The sequence below is a fragment of the Garra rufa genome, chromosome 3 (genome assembly GCF_049309525.1).
Source record: "Garra rufa chromosome 3, GarRuf1.0, whole genome shotgun sequence".
In the NCBI taxonomy this organism is placed as follows: domain Eukaryota; kingdom Metazoa; phylum Chordata; class Actinopteri; order Cypriniformes; family Cyprinidae; genus Garra; species Garra rufa.
Window position 1 is genome coordinate 64,272,313 of NC_133363.1, and position 19,584 is coordinate 64,291,896.

The following is a 19,584-nucleotide window of genomic DNA, read 5'->3' on the forward strand; positions in this document are numbered from 1 at the left end:
AGGGACAGCCTACAGATCAGGTTTCCCTTCTTCAGTGGTTAAACAAACAAAGGAAAATTGTTCCTTTCACCTAGGTAAGCATCTTAAAAATATGCATTTTTAGGATTGCACTAGCATGTTTAACTCTGTTGCAGATGGCCTGCGTACAAGGATCCGCTTCGTGTCCTCTCCTAAGTGAACTACAGGATTCCGCTGTAGGTGGAAGCCCAGAGGATCTTCCTCTTTAGCTCCCGGTTTCCATGGAAACGGAGCTTCTCCACCTGTTGATACAGGAGTTTGCTCAAATAGGAGTGCCAGCAGGCCCGAGTGCTCGCTGCGGACTCGAAGCGGCTATGGATGCTCCCTTTTTCTGCGGAAAAGGTTTTAATTGAGCACCACCTGTTGATCGCTTTCTAGCTTTTGGTCTTGATTCCAGTTTACTTTGGTGAACGCTCCCCTTTCTGCGGAAAGGGTTTTATGTATCTGAGCGTCACTCTGTGACTCATTTCAAGCCACCTCATTCTAGCCTGAGGGCTGAGGTAGTACTTGATGTAGAATCTACACCCGGGCTGACGAATGCCTCCCTCTATGTGAGAGGGTTTGAGCATCCTTCGGTGTTTAAACACCTTAGAAAGCCGACACTTTAGGATCGATTCTCGCTCCTCAGGCCTCATTTCACTTCCCTTTCCGAGGAAAGGTTTTACGAAGTGTCAAACCATAGGATGGTTTTTCATTAAGGTTTCCCTGAGAGCAGTACCCCTTCTGGAGAACGATCCTCCCTGTGGATCAGGGTTAGGTATTTGTCCTCTACTATCGTCCACTACTACAGGATGGTCTCAGCTCCATGTTTATCCCTGTTGACAGATAGCTTGTGAGCCTCTGTCCAGAGTAGGGTGCAGCATGGCAATCCCCTCACCGTGAGGGTTATCCCCTTTTCCGTCTCTTCAGACTGTAACAACTGCAAGTCTATTCAAAAGAATTGAATCATTACCACAGGGAGAGTTTGACTGTATTGTTCCCATTTACTTGCTTGTTAGCACTCTCAACAATATTTTGATACCTTCACATAAACTTAAATGATATAGTCAAAAACATGAAAGTCCGTGAACAGGCTTGTTAGCCACAACATCTCAGCCTCTCAGTCCATAGAAACAAAAATAATAATTAAAGATGGTACTCATCCGTCCGTTGGCACAGTTCCTTTGGGTCTGACAACCAAATCCAGGTGGAAAAGAGTAAAGAAGAGAAAAAACAAAAAAAGGATGTCCCCAAAAAGAGAAAAAACAATAATCCGCTGGTTCAAGGCCCCACAAAAACAGGTTATCCTCCAGCTGAAAGAATGCTCTCCCGAGTATGGTCCGTGTGCGTATATCTCAGACAAGAGCGTGAATTCATTAAACAGCTCACAAGTCTAATACACAATTGTCTCTTTTTCCCTTTAAGAGATCATTTTGGACCCTTGCCCGGCCCAGGTAACAAAAGCCTGCCACCTCACCAAACATACCTCTCTTCAAAATGGCCGCCCTTCCTCTCTTATAGACAGGCCCATCAAAATAAGAGTCCTTAGCAGCGAACCAAAAGTCCCCATAATTCCCCCTCACCAAAATGTACATGTTAACATTCAAAATCAACATATCATGCAGTTAAAAATAATAAACCCTTTGCATCCAGACATATTTAAACATTTCTGAACTTTTTACAGCCAAACTTGTTATAAACAAACTTTTTACCTCACACAAGAAGCTATTATACAGGCTTTACTGTGGCAGTGTCACAAGACGGCATGGAGCTGATAGTGAAACCCCCTGGGAAAACACTCTCCTTAAACCCGATCATTTCGGTAAGCGTCCCACGCTATGCCTGGGCGTCTTTCTTAAAATCCACAAGAGTGGTAAGTGCACATATACGTGGGGCACTTCTAATAAATCCACGTGTTGGTAGGTTCCCACCAAGTTTTGGGGTCCTCTTTTAAACCCTTTATGGTATGGGTCACGCGTCTTGCCTCGTTCCCATTTATTGGAGTTGGCTTACAACCCCGGTCCCCTGGGTTCAACTCTTTAGATATCACTGCTGATGTCTGCCGACCATCCACTATCAGGGCGTGCCACTACTAGTGGCCCTTTGAACGGACCCAGGACAGGTTTACTGCCCTCATATGGGAGCCAGTTCCTGAGGGAACTAGGCCCTATGTTGCGGTAGTTCCTTGTTCTGACAAGTCTAAGTTTCCATCGAAACTTAGCCGTTTCCCTCAGAAGGAATTACTCTAATTCCAAGCCTAGAGCTGTGCCCTGGGTTCTAACCCAGTCCTGGTAAGTGGGTAACAGTTCAGGCCTCTGGCCATGAGGGGTAACGTTTTGACAGCCGTCACCACGTCCTAGTAGGGGCAATTCCTCTCAGAATTGTTGCTTAGTGCTCGCTGGCTTAGCATGCACTCCCCTCAGCATGGCAGTGTTGGTATACCGTTCCCCAAAAGCGCCCTCTAGAGGACGCAGTGAGAGTTCCCTTCGGAAGGGAACGTCTCAGGTTACGTATGTAACCCTAGTTCCCTGAGAATAGGGAACGAGACACTGCGTCCTCTAGGCTTCTTCGCCATGCTTCGGACGATAAAGCTTCAGACTTTGAAGATGTATTGTGTTGCACGGGCGCCTCTTTATGTTATGGTCGCCCGGTAGTGACGCAACGGCAGCGACTGACGCGCCGCGGTGACGTCATACGCTGGCGCCGGCCATTTCATGTAGTTTTTCTATGCATTCTTCAGACTCGAGGCACGCTGCAGCGTTCCCCTAAAAGCGCCCTCTAGAGGACGCAGTGAGAGTTCCCTTCGGAAGGGAACTCACAATTCTGACTTTTTTCTCAGAATTGCATAATACAAACTCGCAATTCTGACCTTTTCATACAAATCTGACTCAGAATTGTGAGGTAAAAGCTTGCAATTGTGAGCTATAGTCAGATTTTGAGAGGAAAGAAAGATTATGTTCTCAGAATTGCAAGATTATATCTTACAATTCTGACCTTTTTCAGAATTGTGAGATATAAACGCGCAATTGTGATTTTTTTTTTTTTTTTTTTTTTTTTTTTTTTATTCAGAATTGAGATATAAACTTGCAGTTTGACTTTTTTCTCAGACTTGCGGGATATAAACTCCAAGTTGCAAATTATAAAGTCCGAAGTGTGAGATATAAACTCACAATTCAGATTTTTCACGCAATGCTGACTTTTTTCTCACAACTGAGTTTGTATCTCACAATTCTTTTTTTTTTTCTCAGAATTGTGAGATATAAACTTGCAACTGTGAGTTCTAAAGTTAAAATTGCGAAATTTCGCACAATTCTGACTTTTTTTACATACAATTCTGACTTTTTCCTCAGAATTGTGAGATATAAGTATATATCATGAAATTGCAAGAAGAAAGTCAGAATTGTGAGATAAAAAGTTGCAGTTATCTTTTTTTTTTTTTTATTCAGTGGTGGAAACAGGCTTCCATAATTATAATTTTATTTATTGAAGTTTTTATTTTTCATATTTATATTGTTTTAAATTTTTAATTAAAATGATTTTAGGGACTTCATACTGTAAGAAGATAACTTCTTGTAGCTTGCTATAAGTGTGATAAATTCCTTTTGACTATTCTCTCCAGTGCGAATAACCTCTGATCTCTTGACATTTTCTCAGGTGGTGAAGATTCTAGAGAAGCATGACCCATTGCGCAGTAACGCTGGTGGCCTGGGTGGAGGTCACGGTCTCGGTGGGGTCGGAGGACTCGGCAGCTTCCGTTTCGGTCCAATCCCTGGTGATGAGGCCAGTGCCGTGCAGAACTATGTAGAGCACATGCTCTTTCTCCTCATGGAGGAGGATTGTGGTCAAAATGGAGCAATGGGACCCATTCTGGAGTTTGTGGTGATGGAGAACGTGTTGGAGAGACTGTTTATCTGGAGCCTAAGGCGAGAATTCACAGATGATATGAAATTAGAGCAACTGAAGATGTATGAGATGCTGGTTGGACAAGCCAGGCAGCCATTACTTCATCATAAACCAGTGCTCAAGCTTTGATGATGCTCTTGTCATCCTGCTCCGGCTCCCCATCGGGTCCAAGCTCCTCTGCTGTGGAGGCCGAGCTTGTGCTGCTCCTGAACCAGCTGTGCTGTGTTCTAGCTAAAGACCCATCAGTCCTGGAGCTTTTTTTCCATACCAGTGAGGACCAAGGAGCTGCTAATTTCCTCATCTTTTCCCTACTCATCCCTTTCATACACAGGGAAGGGTCAGTCGGACAGCAGGCCAGAGATGCGCTTCTGCTTATCATGGCTCTTTCTGCTGAGAATCATGTTGTGGCCAAACACATTGCAGAGAACACCTACTTCTGTCCGGTATGAGTCAATTATAGTATATCTTCTTCTTTTATTTATACTCTTTCGCTATTTAACTTTCTCTCTTTTTATGATACTTTGATTCTGTCCAGAAGTGCTTACAATTACTGCAGTTCTGGGCTTACTTTATTTAATGCTGTGCATTGCCTAAATTACCATCTAATTAAATAGTCTTTATGGACCAGGATACTTTCCTGGTGTTGAATGTGCGAAAAGGAATTTTTATTTGACTTGCATTCCCAGTTTAAAATACGGTATTGAATCCCTGTGTAATTTGATATAGTACCAATATACAGTTGAAGTCAAAAGTTTACATAAACCTTGCAGATTCTGCAAAATGTTAATTATTTCACCAAAATAAGAGGGATCATACAATTTTTTATTTATTTATATATTTATTTAAATATGATATTTCACATAAACAACATTTACATATAGTCCACAAGAGAAAATAATAGTTGAATTTATAAAAATAATCTTGTTCAAAAGTTTACATCCTCTTGATTCTTAACACTGTGCTCTTAACTGAATGAGCCACATCTTTTTTTATTTAGTGATAGTTGTTTATGAGTCCCTTGTTTGTCCTGAACTCACTGATGCTCCAGAAGTAAAATGATGCATTAAGAGCCTAATTCAAAACTTTTGAATTTGAAGATCAGGGTAAATTTACCATTCATTTCGACAGCACTAGTTTTTAATGTCTTATTTTTACATTTTTAAACTATTATGAAATTTCATAACTGGCCATTTCTCTTTACCCATAAAACTAATAATAAACAACTTAGTGGTGTTCCCTGAAATGTTAAAATCTTTGAATCCGTTAAGACAGCTCATTAACTTGGGCTAACTTATGTTTAATGGAACAGAACAAACAAACAGAAATTGAATGTACACATACTGAACATCATCATCATTATATGAATTAGCTTCCAGTTATAATGAGCACAAATAACACTTCTGAGTAATCTTATCTGGCTCTTTATGAAGTCACAATGAAATCCACAGTCAGTGAAACTAACAGGACAGTTAAACTGATTAAATCTTTAGTGAATGCATGGATTGTTTCTGAATATTATCAAATTTTCCTTTCTAACGTGTGCCACTGTGGGCCCTGTCAGGGCATCCAGCAGCACAGTATGTGCTTATGTAAAGTCATTAGAGATAATTGCATAATATGTTACACCATGGATGAGTACCCTTCTTACTAAGATGACATCACCCTCAGCTTTAACAGAGTCTGACATGCACTCTCAGCCTCACATGCACTCTCAGCCCTTTCTGACCCAACATTCATCTGCCAGTGAATAAAGCCAGAAAGCAGGCAACTAAAGGTTGTTGTGCTGTTACATAATGGTTGGCTTTATTGAAGTGTTCACAAGTGTATTTGCATTTAATTGGCTATTAAATTTATTAAATAATTAATTATTAATTTTTTTTTTTTTTTTTTTTTGATGAAGGTTTTGGCTACAGGTCTGAGTGGACTTTACTCATCTTTGCCTACAAAGTTGGATGTACCCAGTGAGGAGTGGCACTGTCTGCACCGTGAGGACTGGCAGCAGCTACCAGCTCTTGTACAATTTCTTAATTCCTTGGAGTTCTGTAATGCTGTCATACAGGTGTGTGCTAGTCATTTATTCATTTCCATTGCACTTGTGATTTATCTATAGCAAAGGTGTCTAATCCTGCTCATTTTTTAAAGAGTTTAGCTTCTGTTGACCTGCCAGGATGTTTCTAGTGATCCTGAAGACCTTAATTGGCTTGTTCAGGTGTGTTTAATTTAGACTATAGCTAAGATTCTGCACAGATATGTGTCTTTCTGAAACAGGATTGGACACCCCTAGTCAATGGCAAACAATGTAGAAGGTATCAATTTACAATCAGATACAAACTTCCTCTGCAAACATACAGTGCTGGGGGTAATGCATTACAAATAACGCAAGTTATGTAATAATACTGCTTTTTCCAAGTAACTAGTAAAGTAATGCATTACTTTTTAATTGACAAGAAAATATCTGAATTACTTTTTCAAAAAAGTAACGGCAGTTACTCCCCCCCCCCCCCCATTTATTGATTAAAAGCTCTCCTGTCCCCATGTTGAGAGAAACTGTGAGTACGATGTTACTTTAGTTCTAAAATAAATGTGAACATGCAAAAAAATAATCTCACTCACTAAAAAACAGGTACAGTATTCCTCAAAATGAATAAAAACAGTCAAATTCAACGCAGACCTGCAATAATTAAATATCCTTTATGTATTTAATCAAACCAGTGTCTTCGCTGCCAACCTTCGATGATCCAATTCATCCATACTAATAAGCAAAAATTACTCAAGATAATCTAACATTTGTTTTCCTTTTTTATTGCTGAAGAGTTGACATTTTTTCTTCTGCAGTCTACTGTACAGACTTGAATTTACTTTTCTCTAAGCCTGAGGCTTTTGGTGTGGAAAGGCTTTTACATTTACTAAAAATATAACTTTTTATATTAAAAACAAATAAGCAAGCCCTGCCCAGATTTAAAAAGTAACGCAAAAGTAACGCAACACATTACTTTCCATAAAAAGTAACTAAGTAATGAAATTAGTTACTTTTTTAGGGAGTAACTCAATATTGCAATGCATTACTTTTAAAAGTAACTTTCCCCAACACTACAAACATACTTCTGGAAGTCTTATGTAAGGAGACAAAGGTTGAGGTATAAATAAATATTATAGTTGTACTCTTATCTTTATATGCCCAGTAGATAAAATGAAGAACTGTTAATATACATTTAGTGTGAATTTCTCTCATTTGTATTTAGGTGGCCCATCCTTCCATCAGAGACCAGCTGGTTGGCTACATTCATAATGGTTTTCTGGTACCTGTTTTAGCACCAGCATTACACAAGGTTAGTTGGCCTTAAGCCATTTCCTTTCTAGATCTGAAAGCTGATATCAATATGATTTGATTTTAAGTAGTCTTATCTTCTGTAGCTGACACTTGAAGAGGTGATGACCACAACAGCATATCTGGACCTCTTCATACGCAGTGTTTCTGAACCTGCATTGCTGCACACCTTCCTAAGCTTCATCCTGCTCCATCGGCATGACAATGTACACATTTTGGACACACTAGTCAGCCGCATCAATACTCCGTTTCAGGTAACCACAATTTCATCCTGATCGTCAGCCAATTACACAAAAAAAAAAAACAGATTTACTAAACAGAACAAATTAGCATTAGAGCGCAATTCCATTAAAGCACAAATGGGGAAAATTCTGCATGTTATTTACTGACAATGCGCACATTAAAGAACACAGATGGAGCCAGATCATTTTAGGGCGTTAAATAATGGCACAATACTAGTAAATTGATGAGCGCAAATGTTAGTAAATCGCGTTATGTAATTCATTTTAATGCTCTTCTTCCACAAATTTTCTGTCTAAAAAGTAAACTCCTACAAATGCATTTTTAATAAGTTCAGTGTCCATGCCTTTTCAGTGCTAATTGTTCACTGTGCATCTTTAGTAAATCCTGACAGTACTATTTTAACACCAAAGGATGGTTTGCGCTGGCCCTAAATCTTTAAAAGCAGTACTTACTTGAGTACAGGTCACTGAACTAGTGCAGGGAATTAGGGAATATTGTTAATGTTGCGACAATGTTAAAAGTTTGTTAGTTTTCAAAAACAATGAGCCAGTTTCACTTGCCTTTTTCTCCTCATAATTATGACCAGGGATGGTTCAGCTGCTCCTTTGCGTATTTATGTATACCTACTGTGACGAAAATAAAAGGTTTCCATATACACCATGTTTTTATTTCAAGTTTTTGGTTTGTGCAACCTTTATAGAATCAATTAATCGATTAGTCAAATCGATTAATCATGATTAATCATATCTATTTTCATAATATTTCTTAAATATATACATGTATGTGTGTTTATATATATATATATATATATAAATTATTATGTAAATACATAATTTTATGTAAGGTGCGATTAATCGTGTTTTGACAGCACTAAAATGGAAGTATTTGTAAGAGGTCAGTACATAATCAGTGAGCTTGCCCTAATCTGAAATGACTGAGAGCTGTTATAAAAAGAGCATTCTTTGAGCAGTTTCTCTATATAACATATTCACGATACGAATAAAAGTTTCACAGCAAAGTTTCTGGATTGACAACTGTATTTAAATATGGGATTTAATTCAAGACTGCCATAATTGATAGTAGTAACCATAACAGACTGGCCAAAAAATATCATACTGTATGTCAAAATAGATCCGTATTGATTGAAAATTTTTTTTGAATTTACTTTGTAACAATAGCTGTTCTATTCAGATCAGATCTTTTTCAGGGGAACCAAACATCACAATTTAAAATTATTCTAGAGCAAATGCTAAAAATATTAAGATATTATATACTGTCAAAATTAACACAAATATTGAAATACATTTTATTTAGCGATATCATCAGGGCCTATACTGAACTACTGTTAATTACATTGCTGTACTACTAAACTTCAAATAAAGGGTGAAGACAGGCTATAAAAGTATTAAGAAGTTGTTTGTATATTAGATAGATTAAGAATGAAAGTAGTTTGCAGGCTCTTTCTATTTACTTATACTAATATTTGAACTCAAATATTAGTTTGCATAGTGTATGTACTCAAACAGAATGCCTTACAGCACTGAGCCTTAAGAATTCTTTTAGACACAATAGTCAACACATTTCATGCAGCATGAACATTGAAGAATTTAAACCAGTTAAAAGTTTCATTGTTTAAAACGTGTGGTGTCTTCATTAAGTTGTTGTGTTTTGTAGTAGTGTGTTCTTATAGGCTGTGCTTTTGTTCCAGCTTGGCACTGTATCGCTGGCCCTGTTCCGCACTCTCATTGGCTTGTTTTGTGAGGATGTCATGCTCCAGTTGGTTTTCAAGTGAGTATATTTGTGCAGACTTATTGTTCAGTTTATTTACTCATTTGTTGTATTTCTGATGAGAACATATGAATTTTAAATATTGTCTCATAGTCTCGGTCTTGGTGTTTAGCTATCTATTCTTCTAACACTATGTGTGGTCTCTCCTTCCCTGACAGGTACCTGATCCCTTGTAACCACATGATGTTGAGTCAGCGTAGAGTCCTAAGAGAAAGAGACTGTTATTCTGTATCGGCCTCCAAGTTTCTAGCCCTTACACCCTCCTGCTGTTCTCCAGAGGTCATCCCCCCTCCACTCAGACAACTGGACTCTATTCTGTGGTCAAAAGTCACTGATGGCTCCCATATAGGAACTATAGGTATAATATGTTTTCATTACTTTCTGCAGAAGAGTGTTCTATTTTATGTCATTTGCAGTTGCATTGTGCATAAAATGTCATTGTAAAAACAAAGTAAGCAGCATTGGTATATTTGCAGCAATAGCCAAAAATACATTGTATGGGTCAAAATTATTGACACTTTTTATGCCAAAAATCATTAGGATATTAGGTTAAGATCATGTACCATGAATATATTTTGTAAATTTCTGACCGTAAATATAATAAAACCTAATTTTTGATTAGTACAATTAGTGCATTGCTAAGAATTTCATTTGGACAACTCTAAAGGTGATTTTCTCAATATTAGATTAGATTTTTTGCACCCTCAGGTTCCAGATTTTTAAATAGTTGCATCTTGGCCAAATATAAAATAAATTGATCCTTATGACTGGTTTTGTTGTCCAGGGTCACGTATAAACTTTTGACCTACATCGAAAACCTAGGAACTAGATCAGGAGTGTCCAGTTTTATTCCTGGAGGGCCACTGTCCTACAGTGTTTAGCTGCAGCCCCAGGTAAATGCATCTAGACTGGCTAATGAAGGACTTAGGAGGATTAGAAACTTCCAGGGAAGGGTTTTGGGCCAAGTTGGCACTAAACTCTCTAGTTTATTGGCCCTCCAGGAGCAGAATTGCGAACCCTTGACCGAGATTAAGGTAGAAGAGATTTTAATAGTAGTTGTTTAATTTTCTTTTTGTCAAAGATTATTTATCTTTTGTGTTGGCCTCCACCAGTGTTGGCCACGTTACGATTGAAGACCGCACCGGTGTGGTCTGGCTTGTTTTTTTTATTGATAACCTGCTGTCTCGGTCACCTTTCTTCAAAGACACGCAAATAAAACAACCTGAATCCTTGCAAATACGTGCCTCACAGACATGAGAAATGTATGTATAGAAAGCTTCAAATGTCTACTTTTAAGTCGAAAACAAGTATTCTCTGATAAAGTAATCTGTATGATATCAACACGAGCTCCAGTTAAACGCCCACATCACCTCTGTAAACAAACGTAAACATTGATCCACAAACAAAAAGTAGCCGACATGAACTTGAAAAAGACATGCTGAGAAGAATAAGCCAGATTTTACCTCAGAAGAAGAATGCAACGCAGAAATTATAGTAATGCCGCATTTTATTTTCAGTAACTGTAACAAAATTGTGTTTGGGGAAACAAGAATTTGTTTGATTACTTGTTACTAAAAAAAAGTAATGCTGTTAGTAACGCTGTTCACTGGTCTCTACAAAATCATACACTGAAGATTTATTGACTAAGATCAAACTTACTGAAAAATTTGTTCATATTAGTGGCCTTGAGTCTGCAGACTGAAATGTTTTTCATGTCTCAATGACTTTCGTCTTCTGAATTAAATCTGCAACTTCACTAGTGCCGGCATCAACTTAATTTCTTCATTCCAGACTATGTAATCCGCTTAAGTCTGTGCCAGTTATTAAAGTGTTTACAAGCTGATACAAATTCCAGAGCAGTACTTTTGTTAGGATCAGTACTTGTAAAAAAGGGGACATGAAATGTAATAAGATGTGCATTAGTAACTGTTTTGCATTTTCCTTTAGAATCAAAAGAGGTCCTCTCAGAAGAGGATGACTGTGGTAACTCCTGTGTCATTGGCTCAGAGATCTACCTGGATGTCAGCTACCTGCACTATCTGTACGATGCACAAAACAGCATCAGTCACTGTATGCGAGCATGCCGTGTGTGGTCGGCCCCTTACGATGGTGAGAACCCTCCTCCAGAAGAATACCAGTGTAGTACCTTGGAAGAAGCAGGTAGGACTCGGCCACCAATTACCAGCAGGAAAAACCCAAATCCGATGCATCGCTCTGGTCCACCCATCAAAGATCACACTGCTACTCCTAGTTTGATGGAGCTGGAGTGGGATGATAGTTACGATGCTTGTCCCACACAACTGCATCCAGAGGAAGACCAGGAGACTCGTCCCATCCCGGACGAGCCCCCAAAACACATTCAAGAACTGCGGAGAACTGCTATTATGATTGTGAAGGGCTCTTACATTGAAGAGTCTGAGTTCCAGAATGATGTTATGGTCTATGACCTGGTAGCTCAGAAAGATGCTCGTGACTCTGGTAACCGCTATCATGCAAAGCAGGAGGTGTTAGAAGGACCAGTACCTGATCAAAAGATTACAAATTCAGACTCCTCAATGAGCAATGGCTTGAGCTCCCCATTAGATGAAATGGACAGTAAAAAGAGAGGGTCCCAATCAGACCACAAGTCACTGGAAGGGGAGGACCTCATGGCCCAGTATGAGGAACTCATAAGGACTCTGGGTGCACAGCCTACTAGTCCAGCAAAAGCAGACTATGATCTCAAGAGTCCTACAGACCTCATGGATGAGGAGGAAGATGAGATTGACTTTAACTCTTTCTCACCAGAGACACCAGAGGCAGAAAAGTTACCATCTCCTTTTGGGACCAAACCTCGCAGTGGGAGCAAGGGGCATGCTGTGCCTTTTACAGGTCAGAAAACATATTTTGGCTGGTTTTGTTGTTATTAGTATGGCTTTAAGTGTCAGTAGGAAATATCAGTTTATATTTCCAAACATTCATTTTACCATTAATTGTAATAATCCAGTGAGATTTTTGATTGCACAAGGAGTCTGACCACAGCCAGTGCTCCACACAAAGATCTGATCTCATCATCATCCAGTCTGTCTGGATTGACATGAAAAACAGAAACTTTATTCGTGTTCTAATAACTTACTAGTGTTCTAAACAGAACAAAATTATTAGTGTTCTAATAAATTTGGCCACCACTGTACATGTGAAGGGCAAATTGTGCACTGAATTGAATGACACACAGTATTTCAAGTTCAACCTCAGTTTTGGCCCACATGAACTATTATGCAGAGTTTTGGAATCGGTTAGTTTTCGTTTCACAGTTTAGTGTTCAGTATTAATTGTTCTGGCTCATTTGTTTTGTATAGTTTAGTTTGTTTACACTTTAACTAATATTTTCACTCTTGTCTTTCTCAGGGCCGTTTCTGAGTGTACTGCTGTCTCGTCTAGAAAACATGCCGAGTAATTCTCTCCATGTGAACTTGCTTCTAACTGGCATCCTGGCCCAGTTAGCTGCTTACCCACAGCCCCTGCTGCGCTCCTTCCTTCTCAACACAAACATGGTGTTCCAGCCTAGTGTCCGCTCACTATACCAGGTACTAAAGTACATACAGTATCTGATCTACTGAATGAAGCGGGTAATTAAGTCATACTCAATGTTCATTGTCACTGCATGCTTAATTTGAATTAATACAAGAAAATGAGACCACAAAATGCCAAAACTGCAATTTCACAATGGCCTCCACTAAACATCAGATTCAGTACAATTTCTTTAGCCTACATTTCTTAAACTCAGATTAGCATGCCAGATATTTTGAGCCTTTATGTATGCAGGTCAGTTGAGAAATGTCACCTGTTTAGACAAATGTCTAATGTGGGGCAAATTTAAGAGCTTATGGGAACTTTGCCTTGGATTTGGGGGATAAAAAATGAATTTGGGCCACATTCAGCTGTGGTGTGAATATAGTCTTTGTCTCTGTAGCTATAATATTATAGAAATGCACAAACCTGCTAAAATAACATCAGTGGTGCATCACAAGTGTCAAAGCGAGTATGTTTCATATCATAATTTGGGGTAATGGTGAAAACCTATGCTTTCTCAACCTATTTTAGAAGCTTTTGCCTGGCATGTTGGACATCAGCAGTATTTGAAAGGCATGCGTTAAATCTGTTGCTTAATTTGTGTATCAATACACACAAAGATGTGCTTTCACACAAAACCTTGACCGCTTGTTTAAGGTGTCATCACACCAACACACATGTTCATCACGAATTTGGTCCACTTTTTTGCATGTGATTTGTCCGTTGAGACCAATGTAAGAAAACAAAGTAGACAAAATGCAAATTCAAAGCAGAAATATGAGAAGCGGTGTAGTTTTTTTTCTGTTTCTGACACCTGATTATCATAAAAAAGAAAGTTAAACATTAAATGATGACATAATTTGCAACCCGAGTATACACAGTAGCGATTTATTTGCAACTGAAGTATGTGCAGCAGTGATTTTGAAATGGACCCGTGGTATCAATGGTCTGCCCATATTTCCATTAAGTCAATCACAATGATGCCACACCACATTTTTATTGCATCAAATAAGTAACTTAAACCAACCTTAATAGAAAAACGAACACTTGAACATTTTTAAATGTGCTAAGAACTACTTAAAAGACAAATATCTTTCTGGGCAAATTTTATTTGAAGTGTACTTTGACTGTTTTAGTTTGGCTCACGTCCTATTTGTTTTTGATGTGGGTGTGGTTTGACCTATGCTCCCTTTTTATGCACCTTTTTCCTTAAATTGAATACACAAATGTAATGTTTCACGCTAAAATATCAGTTTTTTCTAAGAAGTACCTGTATTGGAGTTGCAGCATGTTGATTACAGACATTCTGTAGATATTCCATAAAAGTGGTTTGGGGGATCCAATCACAATTTCTTTTGGACCCTGTTTGCACCTGTATATAGGATCTTAATATAGGATCAGGTGTGAATCTTTTTATTCATTCAATTCACTCTCCTGTCTTGCCTTTCTTGATTTTATAGGTACTGGCCTCCGTGAAGAACCAGATAGAACAGTGGTCAGTGAATAATAAAGACTTCCCTGAGCTTCTCACAGCTGCCCAGCACTGCTTATTGGCCCGAGAGAGTTCACTAAGAGGTCAGAGTATATTCATGTCCTTTTAGCAATGTTGCTATATGATTTATTAAACGCAAACTGTTTTACTACACAAAATAAAAATGATCAGTGTGTGGGTATTTCATAAACAGTGAATGTGTTTAAACAAAAATAATAAGAAGTACAACTGTTTGTTGATAATGAGAAATGTTTATTAGCATATCAGAATGATTTCTGAAGGATCATGTGACACTGCTGACTGAAGTAACGGCTGTTGAAAATTTAGCTTTGTCATCACAAGAATAAATAACATTTTATATATTGATCAAATAAGTGCAACTTTAGCAAGCATAAAATACTTCAAATCATTAAACAATCTTACCAATCTTAAACTGAATATAATATAGACCTGTGGAAGAAACTGTGTTTATATTTAAAGTATAACCGAGTGTGTAAATCAATCTCAAATGAATTAAATCCAAACAAATAACTTTGAAGTCAAGTTTGAGGGTTGCATAGTGCCTGTTTTGTCCATTTATATGGCAGTATAAACTGTTTCATCTTCTTTATTTGACGTATTCAGTTACTCTTCCTGGTAAAGATTTGAATAAAATACAGTGCCTTTATTTTTTCACTTTATTTATGTTGCTGCCTTGTTAAACTGTTTTAAATTACTTTTCCCCCACATCAATCTACATTCCATGCACTATAATGACAAAGCAAAAAAGAATTGTCACAACTTCAGAAATGTATTTTTTTTTAAAAAAGTACATTGCGTAAGTATTCATATCTTTAACTCAGTACTTAGTTGAAGCACCTTTACAGCCTCAAGTCTTTTTGGGTATGATGGAACAAGATTTGCACATCAACATTTGGCAATTATCTGCCATTCTTCGCCTCACCTCTTCTCCTCTCAAGCTCTGTCAGTTGGATGGGGTCTGGCAGACATTTTGAGGTTTCTCCAGAAATGTTTGATTGGGTTTAAGCCCAGGCTTTGGCTGGTAACTCAAGGACATTCACACAGTTGTCTATAAGCCACTCTTGCTGTGTGCTTAGGTTCATTGCCCTGTTGGAAGGTGAACCTTCTGCCCAGTCTGAGGTTCTGAATGCTCTGGACTGGGTTTTCATTAATGCTATCTCAATATTTTGGTGCATTGAGCTTTCCTTTTACTCTGATGATACCCTTAGTCCCTGCCACTGAAAAACAGCCCCACAGCATGAGGCTGCTACCAGCACACTTTACTTTTGGGATGGTACTCTGCAGGTGATGAGCAGTGCCTGGTTTCCTTCAAACATGATGCTTGGAATTGAGGTTCAAAAGACCAGAGAATCTTGATTCTCACAGTCTGAGGGTCCTTTAGATGCTTTTTTGCAAATTGCAAAGTGTGTTTTCATGTGTCTTTATTGAGGAGAGGATTGACTCTTGCCACACACCACCATGAAGCCCAGATTGGTGGAATGTTGCAGTGATGTTTCCTTCTGTAAGTTTCTCCTATCTGCATATATGATCATGGAGCTCAGCTAGAGTGACTATCAGGTTCTTGGTTATGACTCTAGCCAAGATCCTTCTCCATCAATTGCTCAGTTTGGCCAGGAGGCCAGCTCTAGGAAGAGTCGTAGTTGTTTCAAACAACTTCCATCATGCTTCTATAAAACTTCAATGCAGCAGATTTTGTTCTGAACACTTCCCCAGATGTGTAGCTTGATGCAATCCTGTCTCTGATCTCTACAGGCATTTTTTTTGTACCTCAGGGCTTGGTTTTTGCTCTGATATGCAGTTTCAGCTGTTAGACATTTTATAAACACAGGTTAACTTCACTCTAAGTGTAGTAACATCTGCAAGCAATATGAATGCTCCTGAGCTAAATTATATTCCTGAGCAATGTAATAATTAACGTTTTTGTGTTTTTAATAAATTTGCAAAGATGTTAAAACCTGTTTTTTTGTGTGTGAGTGTAGATTGATGTGGAAAAAAAGTAATTTAAAGCAGTTTAACATAAGGCAGAAACAAAAAAATGAAAGGAGGTATGAATACTTTCGCAAGGCACTGTACATTGTAGTGTTGTGTTTATGTATTGTACAATGACTTGTTTTTTCTATTTTCAATATAGACTCTCAGACTCCACAGAATGGAGATTGGTTGAATGGTTCTGAAGCAGACCGAATCAAGAAGAACCCGACCATCCAACCTAAAACCGTGGTTCCCTTAAACAAAACGGAGGTATACGCCACAGTTCTTTTCACAGAGTTCCTAAAAGAACTAGCAGCCTTTGCACAAGAACACTCCATACTTTCTCATCTTCCCACGGAGCAGTAGCCTTTGATTCTGTTTTTATGTTTGTTGTTAATGTTTCCAGGAAACTTTTGAACTTTTGACATATTGAATGGGTTTTAGTTCTTAATTGAAAGCACTAAAACAACACTGTAAATTCTAATTAATGTGGGAATGTTTTTTCTGACTTTTCTAGTTTTTGGATATTTTTATGGGGGTTCTTTAGCATATATTTATGTCTGTTGTTTGAGCAATCCTCAAAACTTCCATCATTTGATTATGCATTACCAAACCTGCCATAAAGCAGTCATTGATTTGCCTTCATTTCATAAAACTTAGGAACACAAAATGCTGGATGTCTAACTAAAAATTTCAGGCAAAAACTAAAAGGCCTTAGATGTAAATAACACCTGTTATTAATAACATTTAAATACCAGATTCTCTGTACAGTGCTGCTAATGTCTTTAATGCTGGAATGTTCCCATAACAGCCTTTCACTGATAGTGCCTTTAGTCCTTAATTTTCAACATTGTCTTTACAGTTTTATACACAGTACACATACTTTGTAAACTTGTTCACTGGCAATTTCATATAACGGACTAAATGACATGTTGTCTGTAGGACTGCTGGATTTCCTCGCTTTGAGAAACAATTCTTACACAGTCATTTTGGTTTTATGTAGAGCATCACTGATTTGTTCACAGTTGTTAATGAACATGTTTGAGAATATTTACACACCAACACACCTGCATGTTTAATTAGGATGAGGTGTCTGTCTTTAGTGGGGTAAGATGTGCACTATTTTTGAAAAGTTTAAGGTCATTAAGATTTTTTTAAATGTATTTATAAAGAAATAAATACTTTTATCCAAAAAGGACACATTAAATCGATTGAAAGTGAGAAAAGTCAGCTTTGTCATCGCATGTAATTAGTATTATAACAAAAAAAGGTGTTTTAAATTGCAATATTTCACAATAATACCGTTTTATTGAATAAATGCAACCTTGGTGAGCTTTAGAGAATTCTTTTAAAAAAATTACAAAATTCTTAACAACCTCAAACTTTTAAAAGGTAGTGGGATGTAAAATCTTTTATTTTTTTAGACTATGCCTCTGTATTTTGATTTTTGTTTTGTTCCTTTGTGTGACATTGTTTGCATGGCCTCTAAATTGACATTGATTTTACCTAAACTGTTTGCTTGCACAGAGCACACATCACATTTTTTGTGTACAAGAAAGCAATTGAATATGCAAGTCCAGTGTATCATAACACCCACATGCAAATAGAAAGTGTCCTTTAGTATCAAAGAAGTTGCCTTGATTTTGAAGTATTTTTACAGTCAGATGCCATGTTATATGTCAAAACACACAAGCTTGTATATTGAAACACTGGAGGTGCACCTGGTTCCTGAGCACATTTGTTTTTAGTACTGATTGTTACATTAAATTATACACATTAGTAGTTATGCTTCAAGTAATATTTGAAAACGTATTTAAGGTAGGTGTTTGGCATGAAGTCCCCCCTTAATTGTCAATCAAAATTTGATTACCAAACATCCTGAGGCCACAATGTAGCATATTAATCCAAAGATATTTATATGCATTTTATCTACCGTAGATGACTTTTTAATGGAGGGATCAAGAGCTAGATTAGAAAATCTATATTAAATTGTCTTTACTGGTGGTAAGCAATATTTAAATTTTACATCTCTGTACAGTTCTGTTTGTAGGTTGTAAAAAGAAATGCTGAATCTGTAGTAATGTCACCAGCACATTTTTTTCACCTGCTCTTTTGTTTTGTTCAGACAGGAAACTGTTAGGCATTTTCTGTATGTCAAATGGAAATGGCTTCTGTGTCAGAAATGTATGAAGGCATGACATCTTGAATAAAGATATCTCCTGTCCACTAATACAACTTTGAACTGGCATACGAGTGAGTGAGCGAGCCATAACATTGTCAGTCTTCTGAAGTTTTCAAGAGTGAATGTGCTGAGATGAACATCCTGTTCATGCTGCTTGTTTTATATACCATTTTTTGACAGCTCTATATCTGATACATCTGTAATTAGTCATAGAAGAGACACACAAAGTCTCTCTCCTTGTTAGGCTGTTCTGATGCTCTGGATGTAAATTTCAGGTTTTAATTTTGCTCATATTAAAGATAGACAACCAGACAGACAAACACTGTCAATGAAATTAAAGCCAAAAATTTACCTACGCCTTGCAGAATCTGTTAAATGTTAATTATTGTACAAAAATAAGAGGGGTCATACAAAATGCATTTTTTTTTATTTAGTACTGACCTGAATAAGATATTTCACATAAAAGACGTTTACATGTAGTCCACAGGAGAAAATAATAGTTGAATTTCTTAAAATGACCCTGTTCAAAAGTTTACATACAGTACACTTGATTCGTAATACTGTCTTGTTACATGAATGATCCACAGTTGTGATTTAAAATATATATATATATATATATATATATATATATATAATTATTTAGTGATAGTTCATAAGTTCATTGTTTGTCTTGAACAGTTAAACTGCCTGCTGTTCTTCAGAAAAATTCTTCAGGTACCACAAATTCTTTGTTTTTTCAGCATTTGTGTGTATTTGAATCCTTTCCAACAATGACTGTATGGTTTTCAGATCCATCTTTTAACGCTGAGGACAACTGAGGGACCAAAATAAGTTAAATTTACCCTGATCTTCAACTTCAAGATAACACAGTATTAAGAAGCAAGTGTCTGTAAACTTTTGACCGAAGTCATTTTTTATAAATTCAACTATTATTTTCTCTTGGGAAATATATGTAAAGAATGTGAAATTTCTTATTCAGGTCAGTAATAAAAAAAAATAAATAACATGCATTTTGTATGATCTCTTTTATTTTGGTAAAATAATTTACATTTTGCAGATTCTCCAAGGTGTATGTAAACTTTTGACTCCAACTGTATCTCTTTTATT

General features: G+C 37.4%; 1 protein-coding gene across 1 annotated transcript; it reads left to right on the top strand.

Moving 5' to 3' along the window:
* Positions 1 to 239: 239 nt before the first annotated feature.
* On the top strand, positions 240 to 19,077 carry fhip1aa (FHF complex subunit HOOK interacting protein 1Aa). The gene is given in 12 exon segments (XM_073837626.1): positions 240 to 360; positions 3,617 to 4,021; positions 4,024 to 4,343; positions 5,801 to 5,959; positions 7,143 to 7,229; positions 7,315 to 7,482; positions 9,180 to 9,259; positions 9,418 to 9,617; positions 11,207 to 12,130; positions 12,647 to 12,825; positions 14,272 to 14,386; positions 16,456 to 19,077. Coding segments are annotated over 12 exon segments (2,964 nt in total). The 3' UTR covers positions 16,662 to 19,077.
* Positions 19,078 to 19,584: the final 507 nt, after the last annotated feature.